Source organism: Nycticebus coucang, chromosome 22 (assembly GCF_027406575.1).
Source record: "Nycticebus coucang isolate mNycCou1 chromosome 22, mNycCou1.pri, whole genome shotgun sequence".
NCBI classification, from domain to species: domain Eukaryota; kingdom Metazoa; phylum Chordata; class Mammalia; order Primates; family Lorisidae; genus Nycticebus; species Nycticebus coucang.
Genome location: NC_069801.1, coordinates 39170844 through 39192289, shown reverse-complemented (window position 1 = coordinate 39192289; position 21446 = coordinate 39170844). Strand labels below are relative to the sequence as shown.

The window sequence follows — 21446 nt, the reverse complement described above, 5'->3', positions numbered from 1 at the left end:
AAATCTTGGAAAATCTGAGTTTAGTAAGTGAATCTTTTCCTGACTATTTGCATGACATTAGGGACCTCTGCTAGGCATTCACAAAACACCTACTGGAGTTTAAAAAGTAGCAAACTTTATGGCTTGGTGCCCATAGCTCAGTGAGTAGAGCGCCAGTCACATATACCAAAGGTGGAGTGTTCGAGCCCAGCCCAGGCCTGCTAAACAATAACAATTGCAACCAAAAAATAGCTGGGCATTATGGCAGGCACCTATAGTCGCAGCTATGCTGGAGGCTGAGGCAAGAGAATCACTTAAGCCCGAGTTCAAAGTTGCTGTGAGCTGTGATGCCACAGCGCTCTACCGAGGGTGACATAGTGAGACTCTGTCTCAAAAACAAAACAAAACAAAACAGGGTGGCACCTGTGGCTCAGTAGGTAGGGTGCCAGCCCCATATACCAAGGGTGGTGGGTTCGAACCCGGCCCCAGCCAAACTGCAAAAACAACAAAAAAATAGCCAAGTGTTGTGGTGGGCACCTGTATTCCCAGCTACTCGGGAGGCTGAGGCAAGAGAATCGTCTAAGCCCAGGAGTTGTAGGTTGCTGTGAGCTGTGACACCACAGCACTCTACCAAGGGCAACATAGTGAGACTCTGTCTCTTAGAAAACAAACACACCCACACACAAAAAACTAGCATACTTTTTAATGTTTGTTTCTCTCACAAGTGTGGAAGCTCTGAAGAGGTAGCCATGTCTATATATTGTTCCTTGATGCAACCCTAGCACCTAGCACAGTGCCAAGATATATTAAGTATTCAAATAATATTTATGAATTATCCAATGAATTTATGAATAAGGAAAATTGTTCTTACAAAGTATATTTACTCTCTTCTTTGTTTCCAGCTATGTTCCTATTTTCTTACTGATGATTCCTACTTTTCTCAATCTTTCATCAACATCTGTTTTTTGTTGTTTAAGAGTTCCCATCCTTCCTCAACCACTTTATGGAAAAATTAATCTGTTACAGTGTTTGGATTTTTCCTTTGCTTCTACTGCCAAGTGCAATGGCTCACTCCCGTAATCCTAGCACTCTGGGTGGCCGAGGCAGGAAGATCGCTTGAACTCAGGAGTTTGAGACTAGTTTGAGCAAAAGCAAGACCCTGCCTCTACTAAAAATAGAAAAATTAGCTGGGCATTGGGATGGGTGCCTGCAATCTCAGCTACTCAGGACACTGAAGCAGGATGATCCCTCAAACTCAGGAGATTGAGGTTGCTGTGAGCTAGACTGAGGTCATGGCACTCTAGCCTGGAGGTCAGAGTGAGTGAGGCTCTGTTTCTCAAAAAAAGAAAAAAAAAAGTTTTTTTACCAGATTGTCAGTAGTATTTCTTTTCTATTATTATTATTATTTTTTTAGAGACAGAGTCTCACTTTATTGCCCTGGGAAAAGTGATGTGCTATCACAGCTCACAGCAACCTCCAACTCCTGGGCTTAGGTGATTCTTTTGCCTCAGCCTCCCGAGTAACTGGGAGTAACTCCCGAGTAACTGGGACCAGGACTACAGGCACTGCCCGCAACACCTGGCTATTTTTTTGTTGCAGTTTGGCCAGGGCTGATTTGAACCTGCCACCCTTGGTATATGGTGCCGGTGCTCTACCCACTGAGCCACAGGGTGCTGCCCTTCTTTTCTAGTATTATTATCGTTATTATTTTTTTTTTAACTGTTCTGGAATCCTGGGGGAGTAGGAGTGAGGGGTCTAACGGATTTGCTTTAGTTTCCATTAAATGTGTTTTAGAAGGAAGAACAATGTTATGGAGAGAAAGTGTGATTTGATAGCTGAGACTTAGAACTTGAGTTCAGTTTCCTCTTTTATAGAATACCACCACTTACCCTGATGATGTGTGAAAGCACTTTGTAAAAAGTGCTATATAAATGTACATATTAATGATAATAAGGTTTTGCTGTTTACCCTGCTTCTTGTGTGTCAGAAGCCCTTCACTTCTGCTTCTGTGCTGACACAGAGTCAGACTTTGTCTTCTTGCTAACATCTTGACCCATTCTTGGAATGTGTTCTCTAGAAAATATCTAACTCACTTTTGGTCTTACCTCCCAAAGACACACAGGGTAAGTCTGCCCCTTTGCCAAAAGAGAGTCTATCAAACATGTGATGACAGCCCTCAATCTTTGCTTCTCCAGAGCAGATATCCCTGAGTTCTTTAAGTATGTCTCAAATGGCACAGTTTCAAGTTTCCTCACTATTTTATATCTTAGATTACATGCCGATGCATAAACTCTGGTTGGTCTACTTTTCAACTTAAAATAAAGGGGCCAGAATGGGAAATTATACCCAGGTAATGTCACAAATTCAGATTCTCTTATATTTGCCTTCTCTCTCTCTCTCTCTTTTTAAGATTTACCATATTATTGACTTAGGAAACCTCTATGACTTTCTCACTTGTGCTGCTAAGACACATCCCTTTTGGGACACATGAAATTATTCAATTAGTTCTATCACATAAATTCAGTCTATTACTCTATTATGAAGCTTAGAATGTTGCTCATTCTTGTAGTAAACCTCTCCAGCTTAATTTCCCTGCTAATTTGATCAGAATGCCATCCAGTCCTCATCCAACTCCCAAAAAGACAAAGGCAAAGCATTCATTCATTCATTTAGCCAACAAATTTATAGAGAGCCTGCTACATGCTAGGTACTGGGCTAGATCCTAAGGATATAAAGGAAAGCAAAAATATGCATTCTCTCTTCTAATAAAACTTGCTTTATAATGGATGGAGGACAAAAGCATTAATCAAGTAATCACAAAAGTTAAGAACATGGCTCTATGACAGCAAGAAACAAAGTAACTTGGCTTTAGGTAGTTCCTTAGGAGAACACTGATGCTAAAGGTTGAGCAAGGTTTGATTAGTGAGGAGGCAATGGGGGTAAATCAAATGGAGGACACAGTGCTAAAACAAAACAAACAAACAAACAAAAAAAAAAAAAAGAAAGCTTTCCTTCAATTATTAGCAGGGTGCTGAATTTCACTACCCTATAGCTTTCATTTCTCCTCCTTGCCTTGAAGATTATTTGAATGATGGACTTGTCCAAAGCCAAAATGAAGTCTTGTTCATCAATCAATTCTTAAAGAATCCACCTTCTTGAGACCAGGAATATTTGCCTTGCTTTCTTGCAGCCTTCTCCCTTATACGATCCTTTAATGTCAACAACTGGCTGGGCATGGTGGCTCACACCAGTAATCCTAGCATTCTAGTAGGAGGCCAAGGTGGGAGGATGTCTTGAGCTTAGGAGTTGAGATAAGCCTGAACAAGAGCAAGACACTATCTTTACTAAAAAATAGAAAAATTAGCCAGGCATTGTGGCAGGTATCTGTACAATCAATCAATCAATCAAGTCAGCAACTTTTTTTTTTGAGACAGAGCCTCAAGCTGTCACCCTGGGTAGAGTACTGTGGCATCACAGCTCACAGCAACCTCCAACTCCTGGGTTCAAGTGAGTCTCCTGCCTCCACCTCCCAAGTAGCTGGGACTACAGGCACCCGCCACAAGGCTCGGCTATTTTTTGGTTGCAGCCGTCATTGTTGTTTGGTGGGCCCAGGCTGGATTCAAACCCGCCAGCTTAGGTGTACGTTCCTGGCACATTAGCTGCTTGAGCCACTAACTACATTTTTGAAACATCATCTCTAGGGCAGCACCTGTGGCTCAAAGGAGTAGGGTACCGGCCCCATATGCTGGAGGTAGCGGGTTTAAACCCAGCCCCCACCAGAAACTGCATAAAAAACAAACAAACAAACAAAAAAACACATCATCTCTAGAGGCCAGGCATGATGGCTCATGCCCGTAATCCAATTCCAAAACAGGACAACTTGAGGCCAGGAATTTAAGATCAGCCCAAAGATCATGCCAGACCCTGTCTGTACAAAAAATAATCTGGGTGTGGTGGTATACACCTTGGTAGGCTGAGGCAAGAGGCTCCCTTGAGTGCAGGAATTTGAGGTTATTGTGAGCTGTGATCACACCACTGCACTACAACTTGGGCACCAGAGCAAGACTCTGTCTCTAAAAAAATAAGACAAAAAACCATCATCTTGGGCGGCGCCTGTGGCTCAGTCGGTAAGGCGCCAGCCCCATATACCGAGGGTGGCGGGTTCAAACCCGGCCCCGGCTGAACTGCAACCAAAAAACAGCCGGGCGTTGTGGTGGGTGCCTGTAGTTCCAGCTACTCGGGAGGCTGAGGCAAGAGAATCGCTTAAGCCCAGGAGTTGGAGGTTGCTGTGAGCTGTGTGATGCCACGGCACTCTACTGAGGGCTATAAAGTGAGACTCTGTCTCTACAAAAAAAAAAAAAAAAAAAACCATCATCTTTACATTTTCACTTTCAAGATAGAATGTATCAGAACCAGAAGATTTAATTACTTAGGGAACTACAACAGTGGCTTTTTTTTTTTTTTTTTAGAGACATAGTTTCACTTTGTCGCCCTTGGTAGAGTGCTGTGAAGTCACAGCTCACAGCAATCTCCAGCTCTTGGGCTTAGGTGATTCTCTTGCCTCAGTCTCCCAAGTAGGCTACTTTTTGTGGCAGTTTGGCCGGGGCTGGGTTCAAACCCACCACCCTCGGTGTATGGGGCCAGCGCCCTACTCACTGAGCCACAGGTGCTGCCGCTAGAACAGTGTTTTTCAGCATGGGATCCAAGGACCAGCTTCATCAAAATCACGTGAGGAGCTTATTAAAATGCCAACTGGTGTGGCGCCCATAGCACAGTGGTTACGGTGCCAGCCACTGAGGCTGGCGGGTTCGAGCCCAGCCTAGGACAGCTAAACAATGACAACTGCAACAATAAATCACTGTATATTGCGGCAGGAGCCTGTAGTCCCAGCTACTTGGGAGGCTGAGGCAAGAGAATTGCTTAAGCCCAAAAGTTTGAGGTTGCTGTGAGCTGTGACACCATGGCACTCTACTGAGGATGACACAGTAAGACTGCGTCACCAAAAAAAAAAAAAGCCAACTGGGTTCTAGGCACCACCCCAGACCAAGTGAATTCGGGGTTTATGGAGCTCAGGAGTTTTAACATTTTAACAAACTCCCCAAGTGATTCCTCCACATTAACACTTGAGAATCCCTGAATTAGTTATCACAGTATCTGTACTCACACAGAACTTCAAGTCCCTTTTGACTCTGATACCCATTACTCTTGGAGTAATCTGGCAAATATAAAGCAGGGTTTTGAGTCAGAGACCTGGATTCTAATCTGGTTTTAATTTTGTTATCTAGGTGACCTTAGACAAGTTACTTAGTTTTTCCAGGCCTCAGTTTCATTATTAAAAACATGTGGAAAAGAGTATCTTCACAGGGATGATGTTACAAATTAAATAGGAGAGTCAGAACAAGGACAGGGGAAGGTTATAATTCTTTGGAACACTTATTGAGGCCTACATACCATTTATACAATTTGTAATGAATAAAACATTACCAGGCACTGTGCTGCATACCATGTACACAGGATGAATGAAACATGGTCCATCTCATTAATTTGTTGTTTTTTTTTCTTTTTGAGACAGAGTCTCACTGTGTCACCCTCAGTAGAGCGCTGTGGTGTCAAAGCTCACAGCAACCTCAAACTCTTGGGCTTAAGTGATTCTCTTGCCTCAGCCTCCCAAGTAGCTGGGACTGCAGGCACTAATTTGATGTTTTCTATTTGTTTTTTGCACCTGTCCCTTTGTGATTAAAGTCTAAATTATTTTTTGAGCCTTTTCTAATCCTTCTGCTGTCTTCTGCAAACAGACTCCCACAAAATAATGTAGATTTTTCTCTCTTGAAATGGCTGAAGCCACCTTACCACTTTACATCAAAGTCCTACCTCCACCATGGTTTCAAGTTGTATCTTCTTCACCAACCTTTTCTCTCACCAACCCCCCTTCTGTTAACAATATGCATTCTAGTGTTAGAGCCACTAGCATTCAATGCCTGTTCTGCTGCATATGGCTTTGGCACAGAGACTTAAACTCTCTTGTGCCTCAATTTCTTTACCTGTAAAATGGGGATAATAACAGTGGCTATTTTATGAGTATCAGATGATACTTAATAAGCATTCAGTAAATGTTATCTATTCTCATTGTCACACTACAGCTTACACTATATTCTCAGTTCTCTGATGGTTCTAAGCACTTTTTCACCACAAGCTCTTCAACATCCTTTGTGGTAAAAAAAAAAAAAAAAAAAAAAAGTTTTTGCCTCTTCTTATTGCTAACTTCTACTTATTCTTCAGGTCTCAGCTTAAATGTCATTCTTGAGAAGACTTCCTGATGCATAACCTCCTCTTTCTTAAATATGAAGGGTAAGAACCGCTGTTAAACACCTTCATTCAATCCTTTGCAGCACCTATTATCATAATTTAGTGTTTGTTTACTCCACAGAGATAGGGAACATGTCTGCTTACACAGCTGTGTATCCACCCTGATACTTAGCACAATTCTGAGTCCACAGCAGCACTCATAAAATATTTCAAGTATCTGATGAATGAATGATATCCTAAATTTGACTATGCCCAATCTTTCTCTCTTGGGATTCTAACAATCTCTAAAAGCAAGTCACTTTATCATGCCCAAGAATAGAACTCTTCACTCTCTTTACCTTTTGATAAAATTTTCACAAATGGGGCGGCGCCTGTGGCTCAGTCGGTAAGGCGCTGGCCCCATATACCGAGGGTGGCAGGTTCAAACCCGGCCCTGGCCAAACTGCAACCAAAAAATAGCCAGGCGTTGTGGCAGGCGCCTGTAGTCCTAGCTACTCGGGAGGCTGAGGCAAGAGAATCGCTTAAGCCCAGGAGTTGGAGGTTGCTGTGAGCTGTGTGATGCCACGGCACTCTACCAAGGGCCATAAAGTGAGACTCTGTCTCTACAAAAAAAAAAAAAGTTTTCATAAATGTAGGCTCAGAGCCCATAGCTCAGTGGTCAGGGCGCCAGCCCCATATACTGGGGCTGGCGTGTTTGAACCCACCCCAGGCATGCTAAACAATAACAACAAAAAAATATCTGGGTGCTATGATGGGCACCTGTAGTCCCAGCTACTTGGGAGGCTGGGGCAAGAGAATTGCTTAAGCCCAAGAGTTTGAGGTTGCTGTGAGCTGTGACAGTACAGCACTCTACTGAGGGTGACAAAGTGAGACTATCTCAAAAAAAAAAAAAATTCACAAATGTAAATCAAGAACCTAATGAATGCTTAACTTTTGGATGAATGAGACTCTGATGATTGTATCTCTTGACCGGAAATTACCTTAGATCTGTACTGTTCAATGTACCATACTGTTCAACCACCATGTGAGGTTGCAAAGCACTTGAAATGTTGCTAGTCCAAAATGGGATGTGCTATAAGTACAAAATACAACACTAGATTTTAAAGACTTGGTACAAAAAGGAATGCTAAATCTCTTATAATTTTTTATATGTTGAAATAATATTTTAGAAATATTGGGCTAAATAAAATATATCACTAAAATTCATTTGTTTCTTTCTAGTTTATGTGGTTATTAGAAAATTAAATATGGCAAATGTGGCTTGCATTAATTTCTACAGAAGTGCCATTTTAGACTATCTGCCTAAAAGGTATGCTGCATTTCCCCAAAACATCCCTCTATTTCCTCTCATTTTAACCAATTATGAAACATATTCCAACTTAATTCATGGTTCTTCTCAACATTTATATGTCTGATGCATGGGCTATTCTACCATTTGTGAACATGTCTGATTCTTTTATGTAAGGCATAGTTTCCTACAATCATATTCAGTATTGGGTCATATCACACCAAATTCCAATGAACTAGAGATGTATCATCTTGTGGCTTCTTTATACTATAAACTTTTTGGAGACAGAGTCTTACTTTTTGTTGCCTTTGGTAGTGTGCCGTCATGTCATAGCTCACAGCAACCTCAAACTCTTGGGCTTAAGCGATTCTCTTGCCTCAGCCTACTAAGTAGCTGGGGACTACAGGTGCCCGCCATAACACCCGGCTAATTTTAGAGATGAGGTCTCACTCTGGCTCAGGCTGGTCACAAACCTGTGAGCTCAGGCAATCCACCTGCCTCAGCCCACAGAGTGCTAGGATTATAGGCGTGAGCCACTGCACATGGCCCATAAACATGATTAAGAACATAAGTTCTGGAGCCAGACTATTTGTAGTCCTGGGTCTCATACTTAAGCAGCTTCGTAACTTAAGTACTTTTATTTATTTATTTTTTGAGACAGAGTCTCAAGCTATTGCCCTGGGTAGAGTGCTGTGGCATCACAGCTCAGAGCAACCTCAAATTCTTGGGCTTAAGCGATTCTCTTGCCTCAGCCTCCCAAGGAGCTGGAACTACAGGTGCTGGCCACAACGCCCAGCTATTTTGTTGTCGTTGCAGTTGTCATTGTTGTTTTAGCTGGCCCACACTGGATTTGAACCTACCAGCTTTGCTGTATATGGCCCGTGCCCTACCCACTGAGCTATGGGGGCCACCAACTTTGGTACTTTTAATATTTCTGTGCCTTAGTTTCTTCAACTGAAAAAAGGGGATAATAGTGCCCACTTCATAATACTGGGAGAATTAATTGATAATTGGTGAACGTGCTTAGAATGGTGCCTGGCACAGTTAAGTAATGACTACTATTTGTATCACTACATACATCCCTTACCCTTCCCACCTAGTAGTAGTATATTCTCTTGTAGTACCTGGCACCTCTCCTAGAGGTGATGTTTATTCAAATCTGAGATTTTATGCTCAGATCTTCTAACTCCAAAACTCTGCTAATCAGTGTAATCTGGCTTATTGTACCCTCAATGAATCCCCAACAATAAAAAAAAAAAAAACTCTGCTACCCCCCCCACCAGCTGAGTAGCATTTGAGTAAAGTACTTAACATTTTTCACTTTTCAGTTTTCTTCTCTGTAAATAAGAATGGATATTGCCTCCTTTCTTGCACAAATCTCAAGGACACAATGTATGTAACGTTCCCTACATGGTCCTTAGCATCTAAATACCTCATATGCCTTTTCCAGTTTTACACACGTGATCCTCATAATACACTGTAAAGACAAACATTTTATAAAGAAGGAAATTGGATCCCAAAAGCAAAGACTTGCCCAAAGTTACACACAAAGCTACATGGTAGCGCCAATACCAGAACGAGGTCTCGGTTGCAGTCAAATGTTTTTTTCACGAAACTAAAGTTGCTTTTCCAAAAGCATGAAGCTCTAAAACAAAATTCATTCATTCCAATGCGTGAGGAAATACAGAAACCGGCAAAGTCTACTGCCGTGTTGCCCACTGAAACTGCAACAGAAAATCAAAATACAGGGTTTGTAAATACCACTATCATTAGATCAAAGAGCTGGCGACGCGGATAAAGTTTCACAGGAAAAAAAAAGTGAGTTTTCTCTTCCAGCCCCCGAGGAAACTACGGACCGCGGGGGAGGAGGTGTGACTGGCCCGGTCCCTGCCGAGGCTACGCGGTCCAGCCACCCCCAGATCCGGAGAAGGCCAGTGCCACGCCTGCCTGCCGGACTCTTCCCCTAGGATCTCGAGGCCCAGTGCTGCGCCCGCCCGCCCCTCACCTCCGGCTCCGGGCGCTCCGAGGCCATGGCACAACACTCCCGCGCCGGCCCGGGCCAGTGGGAATGCTCCACTCTTGACCCCTGACCTGGCTACTTTGGCTCCCGGCAGGAACCGGAAGTGAGTGGGAGGACCGAGTTCCAAGTTTTCTGATTGGTGAACGAACCCTTCTTAGAGGCGCCTGGCAACCGGGAAACCGGAAGAGGTAGTCGCCGCGGCTGCTACGGCCGCCGCGATGCAGGTGAGAGCTGGGTTGGGCCTACTAGCGGCTAGCTGGTCTCTGGTAAAGGGACTGAAAGTGAACTGGCTGAGGAGCATGAGGAATTGGGACTTAGAGGAGAGCTCGCGGTTGATAAAGGAGCACGGGATGAGGGACAAGGCCACCTGGAGAGAGGGCTTCGCAGATGAAAGGTGTGGGTGGAGCCTGGATGACTGAAGAGAGTCAGACTCAGGCTAAATCGGGAAGGAGGAGGCTGAACTGCCTTACTTGGGTGTGGGAAGTTATTAGGTTGTAACTTGGAAAGGCAGAGATGCAGAGTCCAAGAAGACGGCTCAAGAAGGTAGTGGGTTGGCTCTTGCCCGATCTCACGTTGTTGTGTGTGGACGTAACAGGGGATCTGTAATTGGAGAGAAGCCCGGAGGGCGGGGGGGCGGCGGTGGTGGCCGAAAGTTAAGCTATTTGTAATCTGAAGCCATGGTGGAACCCAAGATCAAACTCTTGTCAGGCACATTAGCGGGTTTGCAAGACGGTTTTACATCATTATTCTTAGCCCGTGCCCGATGGTTGTTAAGGGTGAAGAAGTGGAGTAAAACAGGAGACCACGAATGGAAACGCTCAGCAGACCCCCAGCATTTACAATTGATTGTCTAGCCCTGTGCGGTGGCTCACGCCTTTAATCCTAGCACTCTAGGAGGCTGAGGTGGAAGGATCGCTTGAGCTCAGGAGTTCGAGATTAGCCTAAGCAAGAAACCGCCATCTCTGCTAAACATAGATAAAAAATTAGCCGGGCGTTGTGGCCAGTCCCTGTAGTCTCAATTACTTGGGAGGCTGAGACAGAAGGATCGCTTGAACCCAGGTGTTTGAGGTTGCAGTGAGCTATGGTAACACCACTGCACTCCAGCTGGGGCAAAAGAGCGACTCTGTCTCAAAAAAAGGTAGTAGTTAGAAGCATGTCCAGATGTTTTTTTCATTTGTCACTTAGTTGCTTGCACCTGGTAGGTGAAAGAAGCGCAGAGATAAATGAGTGCAAATTAATTCAGCAAGAAGGTTGAAACATCAAATCCCAAGAGCAAATGAAGACCTGGGGTGGTGGGTGGGACAAAGGGAGAGGGGAGTGCAAGGCTGGTATTCAGAGAAAGCTTCCCACAGATTGTATTGATGATAAGAACCAGGCTCATAAGGCAGATGCCGGTGAGATAATGAACCCCAGGTATTAGATCTGGTGAATATTTCCCAATGAGGGACAGTAGGGTGTACCTAATACAGAGAAAAACCAAGCATGGCTTACTAGATAATAGGAGAAAGGAATCAGTTGGTAGGAGGACTTGGAGTCAGATGAACAGGTTGAAAGGTCTAAGGGTTGATGTCTGTAACCTAAATGCCAAAGATAGAAAACAATCTGGCTATCCTATGCCAATGAGATCCTGTGTTACCTGACTGGTGTTGCACACTCTGGCTTTTCACTCTTCTTTTGTATGTGTCATGTTCAGTATCTATCTGGGTAACCAACCTGTTCCTATTGGTGGCAGAGGGAGGAGAAGCAGCTTGAGGCATCCTTAGATGCACTGCTGAGTCAAGTGGCTGATCTGAAGAACTCACTGGGGAGTTTCATTTACAAGTTGGAGAACGAGTATGGCAGGCTAACCTGGTAAGGGTTGCCAGGGCAAGCTGGGGAAGGTGCTATGGGTGGGGGGCATGCCTTCTGATGGATAGAATGTTTCCAATCATGTAACCATTTATCAGTTTGCAAACATCTTTAGATTTGGAAAGAGCTGGGTTTCCCAACATTTAACAGGTGTCCTCCATGGCAAGGAAGTAGGAAAATGCTGTTTCTCAATCCTGTTTTTTTCTAGCTTTTAATTTGCCTTGTGACTTTTCTGGTGAGGAAGTCCGCTGTTAGTAGGTCCTCCCTCTATAGCAGCGGTTCTCAACCTGTGGGTTGCCACCCACAAGAACTGTATTAAAGGGCCACGGCATTAGGAAGGTTGAAACCACTGCTCTATAGCTCTGTTCATGCTGGATCTCTTGCCACAGATGTGGCTGAATTTTTTACTCTGGATGTGTGCATCCTATTTCCAGGCTGGAAAGGTGGCTTTTACCTAGTTTCTAAATTTTTTTGTGGTAACAGGGTGGCCATCGTTCACTCCCATTTTGCCACTGTTCCTCACCCTCATTCAAACAATGAACTTCCTTTTTCTACATCAGTGTCAGAAACTGAAATATGTACCTTTTTTATAACCTCCATCCCTGTTAGCCAGTCTTGTTCCCACTAGGCCAGTTATAGGACTATGAGATTTTTGGTGATGAGTCTGGGTGTTCCTAGTCTGAAGGACCCCTTAGAGACTACTGGGAACCATTCCAGGGAAGGAGTGGAACATTCTGACACTTTCTTACCACTACCAGGCCCTCTGTCCTGGACAGCTTTGCCTTGCTCTCTGGGCAGTTGAACACTCTGAACAAGGTCTTGAAGCATGAAAAGACACCCCTGTTCCGTAATCAGGTCATCATCCCTCTGGTGCTGTCCCCAGACCGAGATGAAGATCTCATGGTAAGAGGAGGAAAAGGATACAACTTGGGAAATTAAGTTCTTAAATGACAGCCTAGAGCACTATTGTTGATTAATTATTCTAGAAGTTTTGAATGTGGAGTAGTGTGTGGCAATAAGAAGCAAAAATTGCAGTTTTGAAACCTTTTTGTCCTTCTAGAGATAGGAAAGCACTCCCAATCAGGGCTGTAATAACTTGAGACCTGTGTCACCAAGGGAGAGACCTTTCTCCTTCAATATCTATCTTGAGCTAAAAAGTGACCTTTTGTGCCTGCATGTTGTAGTCTTTTATCAAAATGTAGCAGCAGAAGGTAGTTATAATTTGCCCCTAGGTTTGATAGAAATAGGGGTATGAAAAGACAGAACTGACAGATGGAGTAAAGGGGACAGTGTCTTAGGAAACTAGATATTGTATCTCGGGTTGTCTTTTCTCTGAAAATGCACCATTTGCCTGTAAAAGGGACTATGTATCAGGCCAGATTGAATCTTCTTGTATGCATAGTAGGATCAATAAAATCTGTGTGTTACAGCGGCAGACTGAAGGACGGGTGCCGGTTTTCAGCCATGAGGTAGTCCCTGACCATCTGAGAACCAAGCCTGACCCTGAAGTTGAAGAGCAGGAGAAGCAACTGACAACAGACGCTGCCCGCATTGGTGCCGATGCAGCTCAGGTTGGACTGAGAAACTGCTCTGCTGCCCTCATCCCTGTTCCATCATTAGAAGCTAGGGATTACCATTCCTGTCTAGTAGGGATGCGCAGTTGGTTGTACATAAGTTGCCTCTGGAAGAGCACAAAGAAGAAACTTTTTCATATTATTTCTTACTTACATCTCCGCATAAATTTGTATACGTTACAGAAGCAGATCCAGAGCTTGAACAAAATGTGCTCAAATCTTCTGGAGAAAATCAGCAAAGAGGAGCGAGAATCTGAGAGTGGAGGTATGGAGGGACTGGTGGCAAAATGAAGAGGTAAAGGTATGTAAGAGCACTGGAAGAGGAATGGTGGCTTTGGTAGTAGTAAAGTTAGGACACAAGAATGAACTGCTTAGTAAAGTATTTGCCTGTTGTACCTAAGGCCAGCCCTAGAGCAAGTGGAGGAAATGGATAAAGTGAGAAGGGAGAATTCTGAGATAGGCTTGGGGGTCCTTTGGCTCTTTCTCTGGGCTATGAGGGAGTCTAGATGCTGAAGTCAGGACTCCAAGCCTTGGCATTCACAATGGTCATCCAGCTACTAGGCTCAGTGCCAAGCCAGAAGCATACTTCAGGGTCCCCACTTGCTTTTTCTTCAGGTCTCCGGCCGAACAAGCAGACCTTTAACCCTGCGGACACCAATGCCTTGGTGGCAGCAGTTGCCTTTGGGAAGGGGCTGTCTAACTGGAGACCTTCAGGCAGCAGTGGTCCTGGCCAGCCGGGCCAGCCAGGAGCTGGGACAATCCTTGCAGGAGCCTCAGGATTACAGCAGGTGCAGATGGCAGGAGCTCCAAGCCAGCAGCAACCAATGCTCAGTGGGGTGCAGATGGCTCAAGCAGGTCAGCCAGGTAAGGTAGCAAGGTTTGAAATGTAGCTGATTTTGAAAAGGGGAGTGGGAATAAACTAGATTATCTTGGACCCCAGCATCCCCAGCCCTGGAGATTTTCTCCTTTGTATTGTGACCCAGAAAACAGTTTTCAAAAGTAAAATCTTACCTGGCACTCTGTAACAGGCACCAGAAAGTGAGGAAAAATTTGAGTAACAAAAATTGCTCCCCTCTCTATCCCCTTCTCACATCTGTGACTCAATTATCCTTGTATCTCATTTGCTCTGGATATTTGGAGTACTGTCACTTTCTCTTCTAAGGTAGAGAGATCAATGGTCAGACCTTAAAGACCATTTAGTAGGTGCATCAGGTTTTGACAAGCAGGTAAGTTTCGTAGTACTATATTCTTTTCTATGTATCCTCTCTTTCTTGCTCTTGGCCTCCTGCCTTCTCTCCTGCTTTCTTTTAATAATTATGAGAATAATAGACGCAAGCAGCTAGAAGAAGTATTTCTTCCAAGCTGCCTAGGCAAAGGGAAAATTAGAACAAGAGAGAATATAATACTCTTTTACCTATGACATTAAATGGGGGTCTAAAGATGTAGCTATCTTTTCCAGAATGGATGAGCAGGAGACTCCTGGGGTGTATTCTGACCCCTCCCACTATTTTCCCATGTCATTCCTTTCCTCCTAGACACCTTCAGGGACAAAACTTGGTGTAGAATCACACCTCTCACTCTTCCAACCGGGGTCAGATGCCACAGAGGTTCTGACATGATAAAAGAAGTGGCAGAAAGGAACCAGAGATACCACATTTCTGATTTTCATGTGAGTCTTACCTTGCTTCAGATATCTTTCTTCATGTTCCTTTTAGGGAAAATGCCAAGTGGAATAAAAACCAATATCAAGTCAGCTTCAATGCATCCCTACCAGCGGTGAGTGTGGCCGGCAACCTCCACTCCCAGGTGCTTTTTGCAGAGTTAAGCAGTAAAATACCTTTTGTTCAAGGCCCACCTAGATGGGCACAATAAAAAGAACACAGGCTTTCAGCAACAAATTCCTCTATCACTGACTACTTGTGTGACACCTTGAGCAAGTGACCTAATTGTCTGAGCCTGTTCTTATAGGGTTGTTGTGAGGATATGAAATAATAGGCATTCAATAAATGATAGTTTTTACAGCCACTTCTCCCCACCACCCTGCACAATTCTTGATCCAGAACTTACCCTCATCTGATACTGCTTCATGTCAGTGGTGAACTGATGGACACAAGATCAAATAAGCCTATGCTTATTTTCTGCTGCCAGAAACTGTAGCAGCTGCTATGGCCTTAGAGGCACACTGTCTCTGCAGGTCCTCCTGCCCAAGTTCCATCATGGCTTTCCCTCTAAGCTGCAGGCAGAGAAGCTTCTGGGCTTGGCCAAACTATCCACCTACAGCTCTGGTGAAGGTCGGGCCTGCTACTCTATCCTCTGAGAAGCCAATTCAGCTGTTACCTGGGAAATAGTCACAAAGTCCCCTGTCCTTTACCCTACCCTATACACATGAAGGATGGTGTCTGGTAAGTAGGGGATTTCTCAGGAAGTACCTCTGTAAGGAGGGACTATATGAAAAAAAGTTTTTCCTTAGCATGCGAAAAAGCCCCTTCCCCTAGATTTTTCTTATTTTCGAAGGAGAGGAAAATTACACTGTCAACTTTGAGTGGTCCTCATCGTGGTGGCTAGTTCCTGCACTCCAACCAGGATGGCTTTCCTCTATTCCACTAAGCCTGTGGCTCAAACAGGAACCAGACTGATGGTGGGAGGGGTAGCCCCCAGGAGCTTTGCCTGCATTTATAAGGTTGAAGAAAAGGCCTTGCACGGTGGCTCACACCTGTAATCCTAGCACTCTGGGAGGCCCAGGCAGGTGAATTGCCTGAGCTCACAGGTAATCCTGTGAGGTTCGAGACCAGCCTGAGCCAGAGTGAGACCTCATCTCTAAAAATAATACAAGCATTGTGGTGGGCACTTGTAGTCCCAGCTACTAGGGAGGCTGAGGCAAGAGAATTGCTTGAGCCCAAGAGCTTGAGGTTGCTGCGAGCTATGATGTCATGGCACTCTACCGAGGGTTGACAAAGTGAGACTTTGTCCCTCCGCCCCCCCAAAAAATAAGTTGAAGAACAAAGTGAGTTTGGAATACAGCCTAAGCTGCCTTTCTTAGCATTTCTTTGTGGGTCAGGGCAGGGGTTGAGTCAGCAGCAATGAGCCAAAGGGTTCCTCTGAATAAAGTTATGTAAGTTGATGTTTACTGGCTCGAGGTTGTCTGACAGCACTTCATGAGAGCGTTACATAGGGATCAGAGACAATTTGAAGTGTGCCACAAGGCAATTCTAATTTGTTCTCCGTTGAACATTTTCTTATCTTTAATTAGCTTTCATCCAAAAGTCCTGAGACTTCCCTCCTGCTCATACCTTCCAGGTGCCTTTTTTCAGTTCTCTTTTGTCACACACTGGTATTTTGGCATGTGTTCAGTGCCAAACAGAATTCTGCCAGGCTGTGGCAGCAGAGGACTGGAAGAGTGGTCCCTGATGTCACATCTGTTCCTGTTCCATCAAGACGAGAAATGGTACCTACAATTTCACTGGCACAATGCACGACAGCAGGGGAATCCTGTCATCAGCTCTGAGGCAATGCCAGACCTTTCCTCCATGTGAACAGCCGTCTCGTCAGGCCACACAGGTGTTCTTTATCATCTCATCTCTTCCCTTCCCACTGGAAATGTCAGTGCTAAATGGCATAGTGGAAAGAGTTCAAGCTGTGCTTTAAAACTCCTGGAGCATCTTGTGGCGACTACTATCCTTTACTCCTATTGAATGGCACCAACCCCAAGTTTCTTTGTTGTCCCAGGCTAATGTGATTCATTCCCACCATTATTGAAATGGATTCCTTGTCCTCCAAGAGTGGAAATGTCCACGTACCCCCATCAGGAACATATACAGGATGTCACTTATGTCTTGTGCCCTTAAGCAAACACTCCTTACTCTCGAGGCACTCTCCTCACTGCATTTGTCACTCCGGGAGCACATACTCTGACTTCCATCCCCCCTACAATTCTCTGAGGTACACAAACAACTGTAGCTTCTCCCACTTTGGGGTCCATACAGCCCAGTAAACATCTTAATGGAGATTATGTATATCTCACCACTAATACTCATTCCCTCAGGAGGGAAATATATATGGAAGGCATGACTTGCTTACTTAGATTTCGGATGTGCACTTGGGCTTACTCTGGTATTATTTCTCTGATTCAGAATGCCCTGTTTTGCTTGGGAGGTTGTGCCTTCTACTCTTGGGACCTCTGGAGAAACAGATTAGGCTATTGTCTCCCAGGTTTATGTCTAGGATAGAGAAAGAGGCAGCAGCTATGAAACTTCCAAGATCCCAGAGTTCATCCTGCTGAAAGTGGCCGCTTTCGGTGTCAGCAGGAGGCCCATTGCTTGGGACCTCTTCCTCTCCAGCTCTGCTAGAGCCCAGAATTGGTCATTGCCTCCATCATTACATTCTCTTCCCCTTTGGGTGTCTGTTGTCCTGCAAAGCCAGCTCACCTCACTTAACCCTGTATGTTTTTGGCAACTATCCAAGGCTCTTTCCAGCTCCATAATGGGTTCCAACAATAGGACTGAGCTGGAAGGGCTGTGATTGCTCATCTCCTGTTCTGCTGCTAAAGGGAAGGAGCTGAACTCTGAAGGAATGCCCCAGTGCAAGGCTGGTCCTTTTTCCCACCCCCTTCTCACCTCCCCCAGGCAGCTGGAAACAACCTCTCCCTTTGTCTGAGCTTCTTGTACAGAATAACCCTTACGGACAATGTATTCTCTGTGCCCTATGGACACAGGAGCCGCGTGAGCTGATGCCAGCGCCAGGCAGGACAGAGGCTGAATCCTTCCAAAAGCCTACCCTGGGTCAGTTTCTAATTATTGTCCAGATGAACTACTAAGGGGTGTACATTTTCTACCATGTACTTTTTCTATCTGCTCCAGAAGTTGGGGGGTGGGGGCGGGGTGCTGCTGCTGCAAAATAGCCTATTAAAGTTTAGCCAAGAGAAGGAGCAGGGGCTGTGGTCCTTTATCTGTTTAGTCCTGGGTGTTCATAGTACCTACCTACCTATGGAGGCTTGACATGACTTTTTCCTGAAAACCTTGAATGCACAGGGCTTTCTGTTCCAGACCATCTGACGGATCACAGTGCCCTGTCACTTCATGTGTTTTGTGTCCACAGAACAATTTTCCTCTTTTCTTCCCTTCAATTTCTTCTTCTTCTTTTTCTTTTCTTTTTTTTTAGAGACAGAGTCTCACTTTATCGCCCTCGGTAGAGTGCCATGGCATCACACAGCTCACAGCAACTGCCAACTTGTGGGCTTAGGCGATTCTCTTGCCTCAGTTTCCTGAGTGGCTGAGACTACAGGTGCCTTCCACAATGCCCAGCTATTTTTTGTTGCAGTTTGGCCGGGGCCAGGTTTGAACCCGCCACCCCTGGTATGTGGGACCGGCACCCTACTCACGGAGCTATAGGCGCTGCCCTTCCCTTCAACTTCTATCTCTTGTTTCTGAGCTCCCATGTGTCACTGAGACAGCTCCTGGGTTCTTATATGGATTCTCCACATGATCTCAGGATAATCAGCTACTCTTTGGACATGGCAGTTTCTCTGAGCGCATCATGGACAAGGCACTTGAACTTCCTGGGCCTCACCTGGGTGATCTTTTCTAGCCCTAAAGTCTCTGGCAATGATTTTCAAGCTTATTTTTCTCAGATTTTTCTTTATTTTCCTCAGTGCACAACTGTGTTATTAATACATAAATAGGCTGAGGTTTTCCTTGGATCACTCCCCAAATCCCTCAAATTCCTACGTAGTATTTTTAAAGTTCTCTATTACCTACAACTTAACATGCCAACATCCATCTAGACCACTACCCTGAAACTGTTTTCTAGTTTTCACATCATTCTGTCCTGAAGACTCATCAAAAAACAAGTAAGTTACCACAAGTTACAGGCAGACCCTGGGTTGTGAATGAGACAGGTTTGTGCTTTTTTTTCTTTTTTGAGACAGAGTCTCTGTCACCCTGAGTAGAGTGCTATGGCATCATAGCTCATAGCAACCTCAAACTCGGGCTTGAGCAATCCTCTGGCCTCAGCCTCCTCGAGTAGTTGGGACAACAGGTCTGTGCAACTACACCTGGCTAGTTCTATTTTTAGTAGAGATGGGGTCTCACTCTTGCTCAGGCTGGTTTCAAACTCCTGAGCTCAGGCAATCCACTCACCTTGGCCTCTCAGAGAACTTGTCTGTTCTTAAGTTGAAAGTGTATGTAAGTTGGAGTAGTTACATTTACTTATTACCTATGATAGCCTCTGTTCATAAATGCAAGTTCATATGGCAATCAGATGTTTGTTTATAACTTGGGAACTTATTGTAATAGCCTCTGATTGTAAGTGCAAGTTGTATGTAAATTGGATTTTTGTAACTTGGGGACTGCCTGTATAAGTTATGACATGTATGTCAAGACACCCTCTTCACTCACAGACATCTTTCTCTGTGTAACATATATGTACCACTGGCTGGGCGTGGTGGCTCACACCTGTAATCCTAGCACTCTGGGAGGCCAAGGTGGGTGGATCCCTTGAACTCAGGAGTTTGAGGCAAGACTGAGCAGGAGCAAGATCCCATCTCTACTAAAAATCGAAAAACTATTTGGGCATAGTGGTATAGACCTGTAGTCCCAGCTACTCAGGAGAATGAGGCAGGAGGATCATTTGAACCCAGAAGTTTGAGGTTGCTGTGAGCTAGGCTAAGGCCATGGCATTCTAGCCTAAGTGACAGAGTGAGATTCTATCTTAAAAAAAAAAAAAAATGCATGTACCAGATAGCCTCCTCTCACTTTTTTGATTAGATAATAGCCTTCCTACTGAATCAAATGTCAAGTGCTGCTCCCCTTCCTGGGTTCTTTCTGCCATCCCACTGCCTTCACCCTAATTTCCCTGGTTTGTGCTCATTTTGATTCCACATCTTTTGTTGCCCATCCTTGTAGCCACGCAATTTCTCTAAGATACATAGCATATGTTCCATGTTAAAAATCCCTCCTGATCTTGCATCCTTCTCACTTCCTCAAAGCCACATAATCACTGCGTCTTCTTCTACCTCCTGTTCGCTTTCCAGCTTCTGTGGTTGGGCTTCTACTTCTACCATTCCCCTGAAACTGTATCATCGAGACCAACCTGATCATTGTTGACCTAATAGCTAAATCCAGAGTTTTTTCAATCCTCACATTACCTAATTTTTCTCCAGAATTTGACAATACTGGCTATTTCCTTTAGTGTCTTTCTCCCCTCTGGCTTGTATGGCACACACTCTCCATTGTTCCTCTACCTCTCTGGCCATTCCTTCAGAGCTTTTGGATATATCCTGCCTGCTTCTTGAATGTTGTTATTCTCTAGGGCTCATCTTTAACCTTTTCTTCTTATTCTACTTGCTTTCTCTGTGATTACCACTTTTTTTTTTTTACAGTTGCCTTTTATTTTTAATACCTATTATGCCATGAATTCATAGGGAAAAGGTTCCAGAGCTCAGGAAGTCACCTTTCATTGAATGTGACAAAGCTTGCTATGCCTATTATGCCATGAATTAATGGGGAATAGGTTCCAGCACCTTATGCTTCTGTTCCATTGGTTCACTTAGTTTGCCTGGTTATCACTAACTTTCCTGTGTTATCCTTGGTTATCCTGTGTGCTATGCTGTACACCTATTATGCCATGAATTCATGGGGAATAGGTTCCAGCACCTTATGTTCCTATTCCATTGGTTCTCTTGGTTTTCCTGTGTGCTTTGCTGTATACCTTTTATGCCATGAATTCATGGGGAATGGATTCCAGGAGCTCAGGCTCCTTTCCATTTGTTCTCACAGATTGTGCTTCTTTGAGTGGAGCAGGCTGGTGCTTCAGTTGAACTAAGGTACCTTTCTCTTTGGCTTCCTTCTTTTTCTGATCATTTTCCTTCATGCATTTTGGAAGCTACCTGGGCTCTTAGAGTGCTTAATATACTCGACACAAACATTAATCCTTTTGGCAAGAATCTTGCCTTTAACTTGTTTACAACCATGCCAACAGCATGCTGGTAACATTGTAGACTCTTCCAGTTTTGCCAGGATAACATTTGTGGCATGCCTCTTTGAACAGTACTCATTCCCTTGATGTCTACAGTATCACCTTTCTTGTAGATTCACATATATGTGGCCAAAGGAACAACTCCCTATTTTCTAAAAGGCCTAGAGAACATGTATCAGTGCTTCTCTTCTTTCCCTTTGTGTTTGTCATTTTGGTGAATTACTGGAAGATGACATCTCCAGCCAAAAGGTTTTTTGGTTTTTTTGAGATAAAATGTTACTTTGTCACCTGGCTAGAGTATAGTGGCATTGTTATAACTCACAGCAACCTCCAAACTCTTAGGCTCAAGTGATCCTCTTGCCTCAGCTCCCAAGTAGTTGGGACTACAGATATGCACCACCATGCCCAGCTAAGTTTTTCTATTTTTAGCAGGGTCTCACTCTTCCTCAGGCTGGTCTCA

The 21446-nt window shown here is 44.4% G+C and overlaps 2 protein-coding genes across 6 annotated transcripts in view; one reads left to right on the top strand and one right to left on the bottom strand.

Annotated features, from left to right (window-relative positions):
• SZT2 (SZT2 subunit of KICSTOR complex) overlaps window positions 1-9682 on the bottom strand; it is a 52870-nt gene extending 43188 nt beyond the window's left edge. For 3 of the 4 annotated variants that reach the window (XR_008376876.1, XM_053575863.1, XM_053575865.1), the window contains exon 1: window positions 9146-9293. Coding sequence is in view for 3 of the 4 variants with exons in the window: in XM_053575863.1 (XP_053431838.1) it covers window positions 9146-9238 (93 nt within the window). In the remaining variant the exon portion in view is untranslated. Of the gene's footprint in view, window positions 1-9145; window positions 9294-9578 lie in introns of those variants that run through there. The other variant, XM_053575864.1, reaches the window with a different exon arrangement.
• An 86-nt stretch (window positions 9683-9768) lies between these two features.
• On the top strand, window positions 9769-15019 carry MED8 (mediator complex subunit 8). Of its 2 annotated transcripts, none has more exons than XM_053575862.1 (7): window positions 9769-9817; window positions 11326-11444; window positions 12200-12344; window positions 12872-13012; window positions 13199-13280; window positions 13631-13879; window positions 14731-15019. In XM_053575862.1, exons 1-7 carry the CDS (start codon window positions 9812-9814, stop codon window positions 14793-14795), a joined length of 807 nt encoding a protein of 268 aa, XP_053431837.1. In that variant the 5' UTR covers window positions 9769-9811; the 3' UTR covers window positions 14796-15019. The 2 variants fall into 2 exon arrangements, with proteins under 2 accessions (XP_053431837.1, XP_053431835.1); XM_053575860.1 differs by lacking the exon at window positions 9769-9817 and adding an exon at window positions 10069-10136.
• The last annotated feature ends 6427 nt before the right edge of the window (window positions 15020-21446 follow it).